The 20,694-nt window shown below is 42.4% G+C and overlaps 1 protein-coding gene and 1 long non-coding RNA gene across 8 annotated transcripts in view; one reads left to right on the top strand and one right to left on the bottom strand.

Moving 5' to 3' along the window:
* EYA2 (EYA transcriptional coactivator and phosphatase 2) overlaps positions 1 to 20,694 on the bottom strand; it is a 90,500-nt gene that overhangs the window by 9,706 nt on the left and 60,100 nt on the right. For 4 of the 5 annotated variants that reach the window (XM_064391372.1, XM_064391369.1, XM_064391371.1 and 1 more), the window contains exons 8-11: positions 19,083 to 19,210; positions 18,531 to 18,614; positions 6,289 to 6,378; positions 573 to 631 (exon numbers count right to left, since the gene is read on the bottom strand). In XM_064391372.1, the coding sequence (XP_064247442.1) occupies positions 573 to 631; positions 6,289 to 6,378; positions 18,531 to 18,614; positions 19,083 to 19,210 (361 nt within the window). The remainder of the gene's footprint in view (positions 1 to 572; positions 632 to 6,288; positions 6,379 to 18,530; positions 18,615 to 19,082; positions 19,211 to 20,694) is intronic. The other variant, XM_064391370.1, reaches the window with a different exon arrangement.
* Positions 2,338 to 19,089, top strand: LOC135281973 (uncharacterized). 3 transcript variants are annotated; one of them, XR_010348359.1, is made up of 5 exons: positions 2,338 to 3,009; positions 6,578 to 6,680; positions 7,946 to 8,023; positions 10,450 to 10,557; positions 16,318 to 19,089. It is a non-coding gene; the product is annotated as an uncharacterized LOC135281973 (long non-coding RNA). The 3 variants fall into 3 exon arrangements; XR_010348360.1 differs by lacking the exon at positions 16,318 to 19,089 and adding an exon at positions 12,778 to 13,861; XR_010348358.1 differs by lacking the exon at positions 16,318 to 19,089 and adding an exon at positions 11,457 to 13,861.

Below are 20,694 nucleotides of genomic sequence, written 5' to 3'. Positions count from 1 at the left end.
AAAGCTCTATACGAGTTCTGCACATTTCATTCTTTTCCTTTTACCATGGTTCTGCATACAACACTTTGGGAAAAGCAGATGGAATTGTACAGAAGTAGTTTCTATGAACATGATGACCCAACTTACACAGCTAATGGTAACATTTGGTGCAATTTGGGTACAAGTTTCAACAAGGATCTGGCATGGCAAAGTCTAACTCCTCACTAAGCCCATTCACTACAGATTGAGAAGTGGGAAACCTTTCAGTCTGGTTTTGAAGCATTTTGGCGACAGCTGTGACAATTGTCTGGTTAAATTACATATAAAACTGGTGTGGTCTGACTGGAGTTCAACCTAATTTAGATATATTTCCCAGAATGGTTCAAAGCTCAGCATAGTCAGGGCCTGAGAGAAGGCACAGGCACAATAATGTGAGAAAGGGGGCTCTGTACTTGTGTGTGCTCAATAAATGCAGACAGCGTGGAGCCAGGAGGAAGACAGTGCAGGTCTGAGAATCACTGCCCAGCCCCCTGCTACTTCCAAATGGCTGGGGACTGCCTGTCCTGCAGCTTCCAGCTTGGGAGACCCCATACCTTAGATCTTGACCATTATCATCTGATGATACATCATCTATGTGGATCTGGTCACAGTCCTAGGAGGCAGATGAAAAAAAAAATACAATAGTGAGTAAATGTTGTGGGAAAAAAATTTGAAATAATATAATGCAAAATTACTTTAAGTGTAATATCAAGGAGATAAAATCTTAAAATTTGCTAGTATTGTAGTCTAGCCAGTTAATTGTTAGCAACAAGTATCACATAGCACTTGTACAAAATATGAACAGACAGAGTGTGTGTGAGATCTGCTGTTATCTAAGGGCACAACAGCTCTTGACTAACACAGTGAGAGGAACTCCTTATGCAGACAGAGATGGAGATGCTTGTGTTTTAGCCAGGAAAGCTGTGCTTTTTCTACTCTGTATGCATGATAAGGCAGAGACTTGGCAGCCTTTCCCCCTGTGAGAATACTGCTCTGGACAGGAGGTGTATGCCCACATAATTACAGGGGAGAAGATCTGTCCCAGGGAGATTTCCAGAGACGCCTGTCCTGCCTGCCCTGCCAGTGCTTTCCCAGTTTGCTCTGAGGGGGCTGAGCTTCCTTTGATGTGCAGGGAAGCTGGGCTGAAGCACTGAAGGCAACAAACACTCCTTCACTGCCCCAGCCCCAGACTGAGCTGAGGAATCATGTGTGTCAGTAATGAGGAGATCTGTGCACAGGAAATTTAACCAGAATATACACTTGGAGCTCAGCCTGCATGAAGTATGTGCTCGAGATCTTATCTTCCAAAATCCTTCATTGTTCGAATGGGGGAGGCCCTGCCTCAAAAATGTGAGAAATGTTATTCCTTTGGTTTTTTTCTCAGTTTCAGCATTAAGGTTAGAAAGAGAAAAATTGGGAATTTTCCCCCTGCACCTTAACTCTCCTTTCTCCATGAGCCTTACAGGTGAGAGCAGAACTGAAAGCCTGCAAGCTGATGAACACTATCTTTTATTTTGGTTGATTTTTCAACAGTTTAAAAGCTGTGACACCTGGTACCACAGGACTCTGGAGTCAGAACAACTGCAGCTAACCAAGGTGCAGTAATTCTTCACCACTTCAGCGTTCTATAAACCACAGGATTTGCTTTACCTTCCTTACACAATGACAAGTTTGATTAATTGCTTTAAACTAGTCCCTTTCAAAAAATGAAGAAAGAAATCCCCAAACAAGTAACCAAACTTGTTGCCAATGGCAAAACATGACAGATAGTCCTTGTCACTCTTTTCTTCTAAGTTCTTCTAAGCTTTCTGATGTTTACATTTTTGTAATAGAATTTTTACGCACTTTTCCATGTAAATAATGATTGTTTTGCATTCTTTTCTAGAGGAAGAGAAATTGGTTAGACTGTTAATTTGACCAGTGTAGCTAAAGAAGTAGCAATTTCATCCTCCAATCCACAGTCACTTTTAGAATTCTATATATATTGAAGTCGAGAAATAAACTTCCTTCTTTTCACCTCAGAAGTTTCAGCTCTGTGTGTCGTTCATTGCATGTCCTACTGCAACAAATTCTTGTCCATAGTAATGAGATTTGCTGCAGCATTTTAGATAATTCTGAAAATGACACACGACTGCATCTTGCTCTCATCTCATCAGCCCTCTTTATCAACCCACCACTGGGGTATATACTGCTGTATATAATTGCAGCCAAGCAGATGAACAGCAGATCCCTGCTGGCACCTCTCTCTCTCCTCCAGGACTTTTCAGTCCTGGGCACTTTTCAGGCCCTCTCCCAGTAGCTGCTGTGAGCCACGCTGGGGTCAGCCCACTCCACCTCAGCTGTACGACTGCATGAAGTCAGGGGAAAGGCATTCGTGCAGGGATCTGTTTTTCTCGTTGGTGAATGGATTGTTCTGTACACTGCAGTGTGACAACAGTAGCTATCACATTTCTGAGTTAATAAAACACCCTGACACTGGCTGAGACGCTACCTCATAGCGCCGGCTGCGCCTCTCGCGTTCCCGCAGCCACGGCCTGCACCTTCCACCAGTGCTGGCACCCCGATCCTCACCCCTGAGGACTCCCTGACATCTCAGTGACAGGGGAACCACACACACCCAGATACCTCGGCTGCTGAAAGGAGGAGGTTGCTGGAATGGCAGGAAGGCTGTGAGGGGGACATGGCCCAGATTTCAGGCCTGCTGGTTTCTAACTGGGATCTTAGGGTGGATGGTGTGTGGCACACCCAGCCCGGACCTCAGGCAAGTGTGTGAGACCTCAGTCAGCCCTTCCAGCTCTGGGCACTGACCTGGTTTTACTCTTTAGTAAGGGTATTTGTACTCTTCCTAAATGTACTCCATGTTTAGAGGAGCCTGAGCTGTTTTAAATGGCACTGCTGGCCTGGAGAAAGCCTCTGCTGCCTCCTTGTGAAACACAGGGCTCCTGAGAGCTCCTTCTGTTATCCCTCACATTCCCCCTGCATACTCCCAAGGTATGTCTCGTGCAGGCATAGAAACAACTTACAAAGGCACACATAGTCTATTTGTGGGTCAGGACTGTGCTGGAGAGTTTTAAACATCTCATGGATTCACTGATCAGTGGAGCTTGCATCCCTCATTAGGAGGGGTTAACACTTCCCAGAACACAAAACCTCCAGGGATGGCTCCCAAAGGCAGCAACTTGTAAACACACTAATCCCCTTGTTTGTTAGTTCCTCATGCCCTTGTCAGTCCTCCTGTCCTTAATACCTGTTTTCCAGACAGCTAGACAATAATATCTCCAGAGGGGTTGGGGGTGGAAGGTGCTGTTCCTTAGCCAGCATTGTACTGTGAACAAAAGGCATCTGGGAAAAAAAGCACAACCCTGGAAAGGCCAGAGTTTGTATTTTAACTCCACTGTGATTTTTAACCCTGGGTAAGTTCTTTTCTCCCCAGTTCCCCTAGAAAGGGGAGCAGGGAGGGAGAATATCCCCTATCAGGTGATATGCTGATATACTCTGCAGCATGATCAGAGAAACACCTTGCATGGCTCACACTTGCAGACTGTAGGAATTTCATCTGCCTGTAGGACTTAACCTGCTGACAGAGAATCCCTTTCTGTAAAAAGACTGAAAGCTTTCAGTAGAAATCTAAGACTTCTGCAGTCTTCCCCCTGCCCTGGGGAGCAGTATCAGCCTCCTCCCACACAACCACCCTGAGGTTTGGGGTGAACCAGCTGGACCCTGGCCTGTCTGCTGCACTGCAGCACTGAGACAGGATGGGCTGGAGCAGGATGGATCTGAATAGATCCATCTGAATGGAACTGCACAGCCAAAATGCATTCAGCTAATGCATCCAGGAAACAATTACCTGAGTCCCTTCTGGGTAGATCCTAAGAAAAGATAAAGCCCTGGCTAATCAGAGTTTCAGAATCTTTTTTTTGTTTGTTTGTTTTGTTTTCAACAGCAAAAAGGTTGCATTCCAGTTCAGGCTCCTCCCTCAGATTTTGAAGCCAGTTTTTTGCTAGGTGACATCACCAGACTAAGGAGGATCACCCAAATTCTACCAAGGGTTGTGTAAACCTTGCTGTATCTATGGACAGACGTTTTGTCCTCATCAGGCACTTCCTGGGAATGCTTCAGGAGGGCTTTGCACCCTGGCAGCACCTTCTTCTCTGCACAGCACTGCAAACTGCAGCCAGCAGAACAAATCATTCCCCTGAACTAAAGCAAGGGAATTGACTTCCTTGTCCAACCTGCCTCTCTGGAAAGGATGGGTGACATTTTCTCCCCTCTTTCCCCTTATTCCACTGTCAGTTCTGAGGGCAGCACGCTCTGGTTAGTCCAGTCTGCTGGACCCCCCAGAATGGCTGAACTTGGATTTGTGCCCCAGAAACATTTTCTGTGTTTAAGAGAACGCCTGCTGTGGTTTCAGATGGGAAACTCTCCCCCTGCTCTCTCAGCTACAGCACCTCCCAGTCTGCCCCAGCACAGGAGATGGTCAGAAATGGTTCCTGCCCTGTGCAGTTTCAGCTCTTTTTGTCTGGTACAGGCCAGCATTGCACCACATGATGGTGCTAATGTATATGGTAATGCCTGTGGGTCTACAACTGAATCTATTCCTGTGCTGGTTTTTACAAATTCTTTTTTTCATTTTTAAGGACGTCATTTACTGTATTTTTTTAAGCTCAGTACTCAGTGATGTATGGTCCTTACCATTCTGTGAATACATAAAGGTGGCTTTTATTTATCATCCTAAATGAAGGAGTAGGGTGGGTAACTCTGGATGACTCTGTTGCTGCAAATTCTTCCAAATTGACAGGGCTTTTTTGGAAAGTAAAATTCTGTAAGGCACATTTACTTTTCTTTAATTCTCTGTCATCCATCAATTTTTCATTGGAAAAGCTCAGCTAAAACCAAACCACCAGTGCCCAGAGCTGTTACTGACTGACAAATGTGCACAATTTGATGAAGGTCAGACAATTTTCTGCTTCATTTAAAATTTTAGGGCAGTAAGTGAAAAAGGAGAAAACTTATTTTAAAACTGGTAATTCTTGCAAAAGTCTAGAAAGGCAGAGGGGTTTTGGAGGGTCACTGTGCAGGACATGGAGCTTTGTTGCACCACATATTGAGATCTGATGGGTAAACGGTGATGGTTTTCTGGTAAATATTATCACTACTTAAATAGTGCCCTGGGCTCCCAAAGAGGAGCTTTGTTGTTTTTTTCCCCTAAGAGAAAGATTTTACTTTGTACTTTCCATGTCCTCATCACAAACTCCCTCTATGAAAAAAGTTGAAAGAGGAAAAAATCTGTCAGTTCAGGTGCTTGTCTTTGAAAGGAAATAAAAATTCTCAGCAAGTGAAGCCTCAAGACTGCGAGAGCCAGGTGGCAGGAAAGGCTGTGCCTCCCCTGACAGAGGGGACCACAGTGCAGTCAGGCAGTGAAGGAACCAGAAATTCCCAATGAACAGGCACAGAAAAAGTTCTCTCCTTTCAACTGGCACAGAAACAAATTCTTCCTTTTTCAAGTGAAGGGGAAAAAAAAATACAAGACCATAGAAGTTTGCCCAGGGATGCCAGGTTTTTACTCTCCAAATGCCTCCAAGCAGTGTTTTGATTCCAAGGTGCCCAGAACTCCAACCCCACCTCATCACTCTGTACCTGATTCCTTCAGGCTGAGTGCTCTGACTGCAAATGCCAGCCCATTTCCACCACTGCTGCAGGCTGCTCCTCAGCATTCTGCCAGCACCACTCTGCCTGCACCTTACCACACACTCTAAAGGATTTTTGCTTTGTATGAGACATAGTCAAGTCTAACCATGTCACCAGCAGGAAAAATTCCTCCTCTTGGTCAGTTGCATTGAAACTCCCATAGTTTCATCCTGCAGTATTCCTGAGCTTGAGCAGACCCCCTGCTCTGTCTGTGCAAAACCTTCCTCAAGAACAGAGCAACATTTTCAAAACCTCTGCTTTGGCTCATAGCTAATTGCTGTCTGGCCCCATAGGATCTATGCTAATTTAGCTGAATAAAATTATTAAATAGCAAATTTCAGAAGAAGCAGCAGCAATGTCCTCATTATTACATTTAGTAAATCTGCAAAAAGCCATCATTGTTAACTGAGTATTTAGAAAAAAAAATCCTGAACAGAATGGAAGTGCTTCCAATAGGCCAACTAAGGTCCACTTCTCTGGGGTGAAAAATAAAAAGTTTCTTGGACAAACTGCCCCAAGTTTCTAGACCACATGCAAATGATTACAGAGAAAGATGTTAAATAAAAATAAGCAGCCACATACCTCCAGGTCATTGAAGAACAGATGTGTATCTGCAAGGTTGAAGATCATTTCTTCCATCATGAGACCTATCCTCACTGACGTTGTGGTGTCCTGTCAGGGGAAAATCAGGTTTTTTCCATTCACTTTGATTTTTTTTTTTTTTCTGGGGATAGCTGTTGGGGGTGGGAGATCTTAGACTAAACTCAGGATCTACACATTCCTATTTCTTAAGATACATCTATTAAAGTAATTTTACTTCCCAAGTGTATTTTAACATTAACATGATTTCCCCATCCTTTTGCTCTCCTAGATAAACAAATTCTGTTCTTTGAAGGACGTCTGTGACTCACCCTGACCACTAACAGCCCACACATTTCAGATGATATAAAGATCCTTTAAACACCTGAAACTATGTAAGAATTGCTTCAGTAAGTTAGACAAAAATTGACCTCCAATAGCATCACTGGGGACTAGTTTGGGGGTAGTTATCCAGCACCATGACATGCAGAGGGTGATTCTTTCCTGACTTGTCCTTCAAACCAGCAATTCCATTCCCACTGAAGCTGCCTACTTATTTACCAGCATCAGCAGAGTTAAGACAGCCCCATCCTGCCATGTAAACCCAATTATAACACAATAAAATCCTTGTCCAACACAACTATTGCTGCTCAGGACAGCAGCCTTGCAGAGCCCCACTGCAGCCCCAATGGCAGCTACAGCAAATAACAACATTGCTTACAAAACCCCAAATAACATAAAATTTAGGGGGAAAAAAAATAAAAAAAAAGACAGGACAAATTCAGGACAGGCTCATCTGTCACTGCAGCTGGTGCTGGGAATGGCAATGCACCCAGTGCCCCTGACTGTGCCCATTTGCTCCCTGTCCCAGAAGCTCCCTGTCCCAGCAGCTCCCAGTCCAAACACCTGAGGGTCTGATTCAGCCCTCCCCCAAGAGGGTCCTACACTGCCTCCTGAAAGGGAAGGACATGGTGCAGAAGCTCTGGTGCCTGTAGCATTTTTAAACCATGTTTTTTAATGACTGAATGTGAAGATGCACATGCTGGCAGCTCTAAAATATCTTCTGCACCTTCATAAGGACATGTGAACTTTCTCACACCCAGATCCTGCTCCTGCCAACATAGTGACAAAACCTTTAGTGAATTCCCCTGGAGAAGGATGATGCTACCCAAGTGAGTTTGGTTAATTCATCCTAGAAAATTAATGTTTTTCCCAGCTGAGACACCACTGAGCCTGTGAAAGGGCTGTCACTTCACTGCCTCACCAAGCCAAAAAGCCAAGCACCTCTCCCAAACATTCACCTTGTTCCTAAATCCACAGCAAGAGCACAGAAACACATTGATGCTAACAAAGTTACCAGCAGTGCATTTTCTTATCCATTAAACAGTTCAAAAACAGAAGCAAAAATAATCTGTATTTAATTTGATAAACAGTCACAGCACAACAGCGTTGTGCCTGTTCAAACTGAACAACAGCAGACAACTCGGAAAAACCCACATTCCCACAACAGAATTTTCTTTTTCGTTGTTAATTCATCTTCACTAGGTCAGGGATCTCATCTTGATGTATAAATCTGCCTTGTTTTAGCGTGGTGTGTGACTTCAGTAGAGTAGAGGAAACCCACCCAGTTAAACCGAGTCTCTGCTCTAATTTTCTGCAGATTTCTGTGGATCCTGTCACTGACAGCACAGTAATGAACTGACTGAGGAGCTCTAACAGGGAGCACAATGCAGGGAGGGTGAGCACATTTCAATCAACCTTTGTGGCAGACACTGCTGACATGGATGGTGTACTACACACCAAGCTAATTATTACACATTCCTAGTGAAGTTCTCTTTAATTAGAGCAGAATGGCTGTGGTTTCAGCCATGTGTGACTCACAAGCCCTGTGCCCATTACAGAGAAGCTGTCACTCATGTTTAAACATGCTTGTTGCTGTCCCAGAAACAAGGGCACTGGCTCTGGGCAGAAAGAAAAAACTCCAACAGACTTGCCTTGAACATGTCTCTCATTTTCAGCCCCAAACCTGCTCCCCTGATGAGGCACAGGGACACAGACCTAATCAGGGCATTTGACTGTGGCCCCATAGGAACAGCACTGAATCAAATTTTACTACCCAGGTGTAGTTACACGGGGGAACTGTTTTGAAGAAAATATGCTGCTAGGAAGAAATTATTTTGTAAAATGGTTTTTAATGAAGCAATTTATTTTTATACATTTCAAGGATCATTAGCCTTTAAAACTCTTTCAGGAAATCTCATTGGTTGCTATCTGTCATTTATCCTCTAAGTTTCATTTTGGCTTTATTGGTATTAATCACTAATGGGGAGTAGGAAATATTTCCACAGTGTATGAAGTTACCTCCTCTTTAACTAAACAATATGGAAACCAAACTGTAGATGGGGGGGGGAAATGAATCTTTCTCTTGAGATACAGAATATGATGGAATGAAAACAAAACACAAAAATGCACTTTACCACCCAGAGGGGAAGTCATTTGGGGAAATGATTTGGCACCACTGCTTCCACAGTGTGGACATTTCCTCCACAGCAAGGCACAATTCCAAGTCCTAAAGAGGCTGATAAAAGTTGTAAGGCCAACCAGCACTCCCAGTGTGACAGAGGTGTCTAGAGGCACGAGGCCAGGGTTCCTCCAGCAGTTATTTATTTGCATTGCTGTAGCATCTAGAAGCACCAGTCCCAGAGGTTGTGCCCACCCCAAGGAAAGACACAGCTGCTACTGCTGTCAGTTCAAGCAGGAATAAACAGGCAAATCAGGCTGACAGAGGGGCACCAAAATGAGATTTGTATATCCAAATTCTCTATACAGTGTGCACATATTCAGAAGGAATTATGAAATTTGTGTGAAGATGTTGAGGAGTGCTCTTCCTGGGCACAGAAACCCTGAAGTGCCACTAAAGGACAACTCTGTGCTGCCAGTGGTGCTCATGCTGGAGCAGTGCGAGTTCAGCAGAGCAATGTGAAGTTCCCAGTGATCCCTGCTAATGTCCTTCTGTAGGAAAAGTGTGCCCAGGAGTCCTGGGAACGAGTTCCTGACCAACACATCCAGCCAATGCTTCCTGATGCATGTGAAGACCAAGGACCACAGCTTGAAATCAAATCTCCTCCAGGAACCACTTTTTGCAGTGAAAACAGATTAATCTAAAAACTCAACCCTCGGTGCTTGTTTAGTAACTCTAGAAGAGTGAGGTCCTCCCTGTGCTAATCTACGAGTCATGCTTTCACAAACAAGCACAATGAGAGGCAGGGGTGGAAAACAGGCAATAAACTCCTTCTGTAAATAAAACTTACAGCAGCGCAGAGTATCCCCACATGCCTCATCTCTGCCATGCTCCATTGGTGGAGTTTCCTTCAGGGTCAAAATGTAACAGCCCCACAAATTACTTTTAGTGCAAAGCCCTGGTGCTCAGACATGGCAGACCAAGCATTTCTGATCCTCCATGCACAGCCTGAACAGTTTCCTCCCATGGAAGCTTGGGGGAGACAAGCGTCAGGAGGGAAGGGATCATTCTGAATTATTCAGTCCTTCTCCACACACCCTTCACTCCTACTTCTAAAGACCAGGAGTCACAGAGTTGTCCCTTTCTCCTCAGGGCACACCTAGAGAGAACCCAGAGGTAAAAAAGCTCCCACTCCCTACTGCTGCTCCATAAACAACAATTGATCAAAACACACAAAGAGTAACTCCTTTTTCAACATTTTGCTCAGAAATGTTTTCTCTAAAGAGCATCCTTGGACATGTCCCTGCTGTTTCTGATGGGCATTGCCCACTGCTGGCAATGGCCATCCCTTGTGAGATTTCCACTCCAAGTGAGGCACTGTCAGCCCCCAGCTCCACATCCACATCCTTTGGGGAACTTTGCTGCCTGTTCCTACTCGAGGAAAACATGGGCAGCAGCAGCCTGTGGAACATGTTGTAAAGGCATCCATTTAGCAAAGAGCACATTTTCCTTCATATCCCAGTGGCACAAGCTCACATATTTCTTGCCAGTGCTGCTCTTAGTTTGGCCACTTGCATGCACTGTTTCTAACCCTTGAACTAGCTCTCACATTCAAAGTGAATTGTGTTTTAAAAATTACAATTTGAGTTCAGTTATGTCCTCCGAGCTAGTAATACCTCACCTAAAATTAATTTCTGTTTCAGTTTTCATTTTTAACCTTTGTTTAAACAAGAAGACAGAATTGATTGCTAAAAGGACCTTGCTGAACAGCCTTCAGTTTGTATTGAAGACAATTTCCATGAAAACTGGAGGTAAGCAAGCAAATATTTTCTTATGACAGTACTGGGAAGACAGATCTGCTCACTTCACATGAAACTCCCACTAGTCTGTATTTTAGCAGAGCAAAAGGACTGCAGAATGTTCATGCACACCCAAATTATCTTTAATTGTTGCAGCGTGCACTGTGCTGGTCCCCAGAGCCTCTCCAGGAGCTGAGCTGCACAGAAGCCCTCACTGCCAGAGGTGCTGGCTCTGCCTCCACAGCAGCCCCTGGGCATTGAGTCACACTCAAACTGCACCACCAGCACCCTCCCAAAGGGCTCTGCATTAACACCACCTTCCCCCAGATCTCCTGGAACACAGAGATTGATTTTTCATGCACTGCTTCTACTTGCCCTAGAATATGCACTAAAAAGACATGTATTTGTTAACACCTGCAACTAATCCAAGCTGCATGTCCACAGCCAGCTCTCCCTTCCTGCACTCTGTAATTCTGAAAGGAAGAGGGAAGCAGACTTATCTCTGGCAATCTCTCAAGTGCAAGTCACTCCAATCCTGGATCCAAAGCCCTCTCCAAGCCCCTGCCTTGCAGGCTCCCTGTTCAGACTTGCAGGCCATTAGCAAAGGGGCAAAGCTGGCTCCTCTGAGACAGATAACAAATCTGCTTGTTGTCTGACTCTGCTTCTCTTCAGCAACCTGACAATTAACTCGACGTTCGGATTGTCAGGACAAAGTCGTTCTGAGCGTGGATCTTGGATTCAGACACCATCACCTCCCTCTAAAACCCCACCAAAATAAAGCCCTAGTATTTAAAACTAATCAGTCCTTTTAAATCCCTGCCAAATACCTATTTATGCCATGAGCAAATAATTACTTTTCTACAAGGAAGAAAGTATTAATTAAGAGTATTCATCAGACTCCTATTCTATAGGGTTTATCTGCCACAGGTGTCAGCCAGAGGTGAGAGACGGATTAGTATACAATCAAGGGCCTTCCAAGTTAAATCTCCTCCTTGTGGTTATCTGTTAATAATAAAGTTGTCACCAAAAGAAAGAATTTAATAGTTTTAATTGGGTTTAATTACTTGGAAACGCCTGGAAAATGGACCAGCTCGGTTTTAGCATAAAAAAAAAATTAAAAAAAATTCAAAGATACAAATACCAGGGCCACATGTTTGAACAAAAAAAGTCTGTGAGAATAATCATCCTTTCGTTGTAACATTTTATACCTTGATCAAACTTTGAGACATGAACAAGGCTTTCCCAGAATAATGGGAAATTAAGAATGTGCAAGAGTTCTAGTTCAAGTAAATTCATGTCTTTTTCAGGAAAAAACCCACATTTCACTCTTTTACTAACTACACCTAAGTAGCTTAGCTTGCAATTTTATCTCTTTAATAACACAGGCTACAGCAGACTGAGCCCCTCAGAGCTTTCCCAGTGAGAGTATTTGTGAGAAAAGTTGTTTAAAATAATGAAAGTAGTTTGAGGACCCAGAAGCCATTTTGAGAAGTGATTTACTTAAGGGACTAACACTTCATGCTTTTTTGAAAAGGACCACTCCTTTTCAAAAAGAACCTCTCAGTTTTTCAGGCTCCAAACATTTTCCCACCAAACAAAGACATTGTTTATGTTTTCACATTGATACATCCAGGTTTATGAGACAATTTACTGAATTTAAATGACTGGTGTCATAAGACAGCACAGTGTGACCTTGTGGGAAGGCCATGATGGACAGCAAATAGAACTGAATCCCTTGTCTTCAGATACCTTTTCATATTCACCCTTCCTGTGATTTTAGGGGCACTTCTAAATGTTCTTACTGTCTACTGAACAGCTCCTTTTACTGTCATGTCTCTTCACATATGGCTGGAAATTATTCCAATAACCAAGGGGCACAAAGGCCACTAAATCCTCACATTTAGGGTCACACAGAGGGTGAAAAGTCTCTCCTCTCTCTGGAAAGGAATTATGCTTGGGACAGGCAGCAACCACCACACTAATTTATCCAGGGTCTGAACACATCAAGCCTGAAGTGGATTCCAGTCCTGTGGGAATATGTACTTAAATACGGGTTAAAAGCTGGGACATGATGCTTGAAGACAAATGGGAATTATTTTTACTTAGTAATACAAAAGGTCCATGACCAAAAAACTCCACAAATAATTTCTGTTTACTGTATGTGGCATGCATTTCAGAAACTGGAGTGGAATTTAAACCAAATTAATCTTCATTTCCTTCCCCTCAACACAGGAAAGTCACTGTATTTCTATATGAAAGCCCTTGATAGCCCTGTGAAAAACACAAAACTTCTGGAAAGCTTGGTGGAAACACACCATGGAGTGCAATCCTCAGCACAATGACATATTTTGCACATGCAGCTTCTTAAAAAAAAGTCATGTCCCCCTGGTTTTTCAAACTTTTCCCCTTAAAACTTCAGTCCCAATTCAATCATACTGGGAAGCAGGTTCCCTTTCCTCGAGCTTGTTTAATAACCCAGCATTGTTTCTATTTATTTTATGTCAAAAATAAATCCTTTAATAGTCCCAAATGCCATGTGTGCAGCTTGCTCAGAACATCTCCTGCTCCCCTAAGCTCCAGGACAAGAGGTTACATCCACAGGAGCTCAGAGCATCTCTGTGCCCACCTCCAACCTGCTGGGATCTGGTTTTGCTGCTCCTGCTGCTGCTTCTCATCCAGATGATAAACACAGATGTCTGCTCCCGAAATACACATTTGAAATAATCAAATGGCTGGAATTATTTACTCCCTTCTCTCCAATAATGAGCTAAATAATTGATATAGCAGCATGTCTAAAGTAACAGACTTCTTTATTACCTGCAGTGATTGAATGCTTCTTTAATTTAACTTAAAAAGGCATTAAACACAAGGTTTAGCCTCCAGTGGGTAAAAAAATCTCCAACTTCCTCAGAAAATCCTTTCCAAATTGTATTCATCTTGACTTAATCCATGATCTACTGAGTGAATTAGGCTCTATTTGTTTTGAAAATCTATTTTATGGAGTTCCAAGGGCTGTGTTTTCCTTAGGAAGGGCTCATTCTGCCTTTCTGCCCAGGATGGCTGCTAGCAGCCCTCAGCATAGGCCTCTGCAGGTTTTTAACGTCCCAAGGTGCCCCACACATATGACTAACAAAATGTAAATAAACACAGCTGAGCCAGTAAGAAATTGGAAGGTTTTCTCATTAAAGAAATAAAATAAACAGATGTCCTTAAGCACTTTGGCTCATGTTTGTCAAAGGAATGGAAAACTCTCAGATGTTTGAACAGCAGTCATGATATAAGGCCACATCTCAAGCGAGAGAAGGGGAAAAAAGCGATGCCCTGGCACTCAGAATTAACTAATAGTTCTCAGGGGAGGCCCCTTTTGATTTGAACCTTAGCAACTTCTACAAATAGTTTTTAACAGCCCAGCAATAAAATGGGGTTTTATTCCTTCTCAGTTTGTAAAGTAGTAAAGGACAGGCTCGGCCATTAGGAGCATGAATCACCAGCAGATTTGATTAAATCCCCATGGTGTTTCAATCAGGTCCTGGCTTTAGGGTCCTGGGAGAGAACAAAGCAGGGAAAAGCACAAGCTACTTGAAGCATTCAGTGAAACCAGGGAAGGGGAAGAAAAAAAGAAATTAAAAAATCAAACCTAGGGTTTTACAAGGATCTCAAGTAGAGCCAAGGAGGAACTTTTCAATGACTTTTTTTTAAAGCTGGAAATTATAATTCATTCAAAGGAAAACTTTTCATAAGAACATGTAAAAGCCAGTGCAAAAACTTTGGAGGAATAAGGTTTCTTAGATCCACAACATCATTTTTGGTGAGAACAAGACAGTCCAGTTCACAGCCAGCATACAGCAGCTATTACATTTGTTCCAATGCTAGAAAATCATATTTATGTCCTGTCCTCAACTGGGCCAAGCAGAAACTTTTGCTACTCTCTCCAAAAGGTCCTGCTATGATTGGTGGACCCTCTCCTGGGTGACTGCAAGTCTCTCATCAGGGAGGCCAAGCCCATGTTTGCACAGGCTGGAAAGCTGAGGGCACCTCCTGTCTCCCCCACACCTCTCTGCTCACGGCTTGAGTAAACCTCATGCTGCCACTTCTGAAACACAAAAGCATTAAAAAAATGTGGCTGTCACAGAAAACCAGCCTCTGCTTCAAGCAAGCAACTCTGAGTCAGACTACAAACCCTCAGCGAATGCAGAGTGGCTGCTCCAGGTAAAGCAACCACAGAGCCCCAGCTCACAGGGCCAGGGTCACACAGGGGAGCTACACCCCTTCCACTCCAGGTTAACCCACAGCATGGCTTTGCATGATTTTAAACCAGGACATAATGCTTTACAAATTTTTGCAGTATGTTTTTTTCTTAGTTTGAGCTAATTCCAACTGCCGAACAATCTCAGAAATTGTATGGCTCTTGCAGGGAAGTTTATGGATCCAAACTCACAGGTATCAGCAGGCACTGTCAAAGTGCTGATAAAGATCCAACACAATTCAAGAATTTAGACTGTCCTCTGTGTTCAAATCTCTAAGCCAAAACTAAAATAAAATCCTTGTCATTTGATTCCAGGATTTTGGAGTATCTTGCATATAAAGATGAGTTTTAACTCCAGTTTTTACTTTACTCACAAGTCACTTGGACACTTCAATCCCAAGAAGTGGGGATGCAACACAGAACAGATGTGTTCGAATACACATTCTTGTAACAATAAAAAAGTACTAAGAAAAGGTATTGGCTTCACAGAGCTCCCTCAAATTAGGGAAAACAACACACTCACTGCTCCCTTTTTTCCTTGATACCAGTCCTTCGAAAAGCATGAGAATGAAACTGCAGTACAATACTTGAACAAAAATTTCTGAATCTCTTTCAGTCTGAGAAATTTTAAAGCTTAGACAACACAGGTTATGGAACAAGCTTGCAAAAATCCCAGTTGGGGAAAGAGGAATAGAGTCATGATTATTTTTGGCACAGGACCGCATGCAATCTCCTCATATTGTTTCTGAATTACTACCATCAAACGAGTCTTTCTGTGCTCACCTTGCTGTGTCAAACAAGCCCCCTGACTGTTACCCAACTCCTGTGAAAGCCCAGCAGCACTGTTATGGATTTTGAGCCAGTTTTCCCCCACTATGTTCAGTCAATGATCTGGGGACAAATCTTTGCTGGCATGGCCAGGCCTGCAGCCATCTCCCTGTGGAGCAGCAGCTCCATCACACACACCTAAGGGATTAAAAAGGCCCCATGGACACCACAAAAAGCCACAAGGATCTACATTTACTGAGGTCTGTAGGCAAATGATAAATATTCTGCACCCATTCAGTGATCAGAAACCTGCAGAACAGGTTTTATAAACCCTCCTGAACATAATACCCAGGGTTACCTGCCTCTGGAACTTTTGGGGAGTTACCTTTTCTTGTCACCCTATGGCAAAGAAATTAAGACCGAATTTCTGATGACTCTGCAATCCACAGGCTACAGCAAAGGGTTTGGAAAGAGAGGACAAAAAAGAAGCAGCCTAGGCTGGGCTATTCACTCATGCTTCAACTTTCAGTACCTTTTAAGTGCTGTTGGTGCTGTGGGCAGAGTATTTTCTAAACACCTGAGAGTAACTCTCAATGCCCTGAGGAGGCCATATGTATGTTAAGAGCCACAAAGAAAACAAACAGAATTTTCCCATGAAGTCAGGTGGGAAAATATGCATTGAAGCATTAACCATTAATAACATGACTTTTTGTGAGTTCTTTCTCCTTCTTTTCTTTTTTTTCTCATATTTTGGACAGCTGCCTGTTGCTGCCATCACCAAGGAAGGGGCAACAGACACAATCATTTGTGATTAAGTAGCTAAGGAACACAGGAATTTAGACCCAAGTCTCTGAAGCTGTGGTTGGTGTTCCTCCTCCCATCTTTCAAGAAAAATCACCCCAGAAAGAATTGTTATTCTTCAGCTTGGACAACTTCACAGACTAATTCTTTGAGCAGCTGCAGCTCCACCAGGGCAACAGACAGGACGATACTGGGAGATAAATATTGGCCAGGGAATGGTCAGGATCACATAAACTCACACCTTTTCTGGAGGAAGACAGAGTGAACCAAGATCTCCATGTGTGAGATTTAATTATAAGCATATGCATGTCTAATTACAGGCATGTGAATTCTTTTATGAAGATTTTTGGCTTTGATACTTAATTTACTTGGAGATTAACACTTCCTATACTACTGAAGTAAGAGATTCTGAAACTATTAACCTCTGGCTGCTTCACTTGTACTTGATAGTTTTGAATTGTGCTACTATTTAACAGTTCCCAGGACAGCCTGTCTGAGTGTGTTGTATTTCCCTCTTGGTTTAAGGTCTGTTCCAAAGCCCACCAAAGCCTCTGGTTGTCTTTGGATCAAGCCAGCAGCCTATAATAGTTTTATAAGTATTATAAACCATTTCCCTTACAGGAGAGTCCTAAGGAATTTAATACTGATGAAACAAATGAAGAACTGCAAAGAAAAAAGTCCTTCTAGAGAAGTTTCTCAAGGAACCCATTGTAACTCAATAGAGAAGGTGATTGATTCTTCCAAAAAAATATTCCTGTTTATATCATTCACTGAATTAGAATAAAGGAAACAGCCAACAGAAGCCCCCACACAGCAGATTCCAACTGTACACCCTCTAAACATGGGCAGGAGGCAGCAGGTGAAGGCATCTACTTCAGAGGTTCTGTGCTAGGACAAAGCCAGCCCATTAAGGGAATTCTCCACATGAATTCAGCAGCCCCTGCCCAAGGCTGAGCTCGACCACAGAGCAGATCTGCACACCCTGAGTTTGTTTCCTCATCCTGCCTAATTCTTTCTGGTGTTTGTAGGCAGTAGGTCTGAGCTTACACATGCACACCTCGTTCATTATGTTCTCTGGGAAAAGTCACCACTTCAATTACCTTGTACAGCATGGCTCTGGGTAAATCCCTGCTTGGAAACACGTGCTTGGTTTTCAGAGGGTGCTGCTAGAAGTGTTAGCAGCATTCCAAGTGCTGCAGTAGACTTCCACACCACAAACACCATTTTATATCCTTTACAACTGTGCACATCTAACAGTGAACAATAAATCTATCTTACTAATTACACATTCAGCTTGTTATAACCATCATAAAAGTACAGCTGGTAAAGCCATGAAATGATGTCAAATCATATTTCTGCTTTCTGGAGAGAAGCTGGGTTATTTTCCAGTCTCCTGATGAAGCTGAGTGCTCAAAGCCATGTGTGGAAACAGCTGCCAACTATGTCATCCACCTTTAATTAGGTAATGATATTGTCTTTTTTCCTACCCATTCAAAAGTGCTTGACATTCTGTAATTCAAAGTGACTTAGGTGTTTATCATAAAAAGCTGCCTCAGGAAGAAATTGAAGCACATGGTACTAAATCAGAACCAATGTTTTCTCCTTAGCAGCCAAGTTCAGGCTGCTCAGCCACAGTTATCTAAAAGAATGGAATTGCCTGTATTTCAAAGAGGGTATCTGAAGTATGGCCAGCTAAATATGTTTCTGAAGCCCCCTTAGAAATGTGAGCTTCTGCAGCAGTGTGGGGAAGCACAGCCAGTTCTTCATGGCAACCCAGACAGAGGAACACAAAATCTCTCTTAAAAAATTGTCTGAGATTTGTAAGAAAACACTGGTCTAACAAAAAAAGTGTTAGCTTATTCAGGCTGGAGTTAATGGAGTCTGGCTGCTGGATGCCCTCTCTTGCAGACAACAGACACTGGAAGAACATCCCAGCAAGTGGCAGCTGAACAACACAAGCTTTGGAAAAAACAAGGGGCTACTTGCAACATGAAAGGGAGGTAAATTAAATTTTCACATGTTCGGAGGAAATACCACAGGACACGTTTATACAAATATGTCTGAATAAAACAGGCAGCATCTGTTTGAAAAGCTGGCTCATTAGCTGCCCCCACAGTTCCCGACGCAATTTGGCTGGACAAGCAGTAATGCTAAAAAAATTAAATTTTACCTTCCCATATCTGGATGCAAAGGTTCCCGTGAGTAAGGAGTGAAAAATAATTATCGTCTCATCCAAATCCCATACAAACACACGCTGTGATGACAGATGGGGTGGAAAAAAGAAATATAGTTACATATTAAGCAACTGCAAGAACAGGTTCAGTCAGGAAATATGTCCTGTTGGACTAGAGATTTTTAAGATCTCAAGCCATTTGGAGCACTGACTGGATGTTTTTTGAAAGCAGGCAAAATGAAACATCAGGAATTTTGGAACTGCCATCCCAAGAGCTTGCTCTCCTAACAACCACAGAAATCCCCTGTTGCCTATCAAGTCAGGGGAACAAAACATCAGACTTACAAAAAACCCAAAGGAAAAAAAAAGGGTACATATGAAGAATAGTTTGAGATGTTGATAACACAGAAATTGAGCAATTGTTTAGACTACTTGTGCCTGCAGGTTCCAGTTGTATTAGTAATTTTGTTCTGTCTCTCAGATTTGCTAACAGAGGCAACTGCTCATCTTTGCTGGATGTACCAAAGGAATATAAATTGAAGTTATTACCTCAATCTCACTGTCAGCAGTAGGGGAAGGGTCGTTGCTTCTTTTTGACCGGGCTCGTACCTTGCCATCTGACCCTCTGTGATGTCTGTCTGTCTCCACATCTTTTGCTGGTGTTGTTGAATATTCCCCTATTAGGAGAAAGAAATTCCATTGCAAACCTAAATTTTGTATTGCATCACTGTATTTAGAGCATGAAACCTTTTACTGAAAAGCAACAGAAACACTGTGAAAACACCATGAGAAAATCTTACTCTTTTCACACCAATAGCTAACAGTGTAAGACAAGCAAGTTTTAATTCCTAAGAGTTGTTAAAACAATTTCAAGAATCACAAAAACTGCATATATAAGTTTTAAAAAGGGCATGTCATTTCAAAAAACCTTATCAAAATTTTCACTAGAAAGAAAAGACTTTTGGAATTTTACTCCCCCCCATTCTTTTCAAAGACAGAAATTAGAAAGGCAGTAGAAACAGAATCCAAGACCAATTACACTTCTGAAATATTTTCTCAAAATTTTTTTTAAAATTTAATGAATGCAAATGATTGAAAATATACTTTCAGCATCAACTTTTATTTAAAAACACAGAACTAACCTGTTGAGCCTTACCCCATTTCTCAGAGGATAGTATTTTAGAAATAACTGAGACGACACAGTTAAAAGCAAACTTCCCATGTATGAAGTATCTGTTTTGATTGGCTTCAGTTTCACAGATCTGTCTGGATTTCACTCACCTTACATTACAAATCCTTTTCAAACATATTTTTCTTTACACCTTGCTAAGATGTGGCCTCTGCAACTTCCTAGAATAACCATACTCTTCTTCAGAGAAGCTGGGATTGTGCCTAGGAAGCCTTTTAGAAATTATCCTTTCTCAAAAAGGCTGAGATAAGATCTAAGGAACTGAAAATCCTCCAACTGCTTTTAGAGCAGTCTGTGATCACTCCTTTTTAAATAACAATACTAGTTTATTTTTCTTGTAGAGCAACCACAGATGTTCAGATTTGTTTTTTAAGTCAGCAGACCTTCAGTGGGTGTGTACTGTGATCATCCACAAATTGTGTGGTGTTTTATATAAATGTTATTGCACGCCAATAAAAACTAGCAGGGAAGTGATATCTGAAGATTGCTCTTAAACAGGACACTGGGGGATCATAATCCACCAGTAAGTCCATAATCTACTTAAGCTTTGAAACTTTAAAAATTAGGCATTCAAAGAGAAGACACAAATTTTGAAGCTTTTTTGGAGTGGAATTCATCTCGAACTTTCATATTAAACGCACAGTTTGTGTAGGTTTTTTTAAGAGGGACTTTTTCTTGATGTTGTTATGAATGCACAATATTACATGTTGCTGTAAGAGGTGAATATAATCCTTGACAAAGTTATGGGCTAAAAAGTCATCAGACACTGAGGAACCTGAGAATTTTTCAGAGCATGGCAGTTTGTTTTGAATTCATTGCCATCCATGTCAGCCCTCAGTGCTGCTCTGGGGTTGGTACATCATTGTCATTGTCTCATTTTCCTGTACTACCTTAGAGGAGATCAAACCTCATGTACACACAAAACCAACACAGGATGGTTTTAGAGAGCTTGAACATTCCAACCTCTTCCCA

The sequence above is a fragment of the Passer domesticus genome, chromosome 16, assembly GCF_036417665.1.
Source record: "Passer domesticus isolate bPasDom1 chromosome 16, bPasDom1.hap1, whole genome shotgun sequence".
Lineage (NCBI taxonomy): Eukaryota > Metazoa > Chordata > Aves > Passeriformes > Passeridae > Passer > Passer domesticus.
Note: the sequence above shows the minus strand (reverse complement) of the source record. Positions and strands in the feature narration are given on the sequence as shown.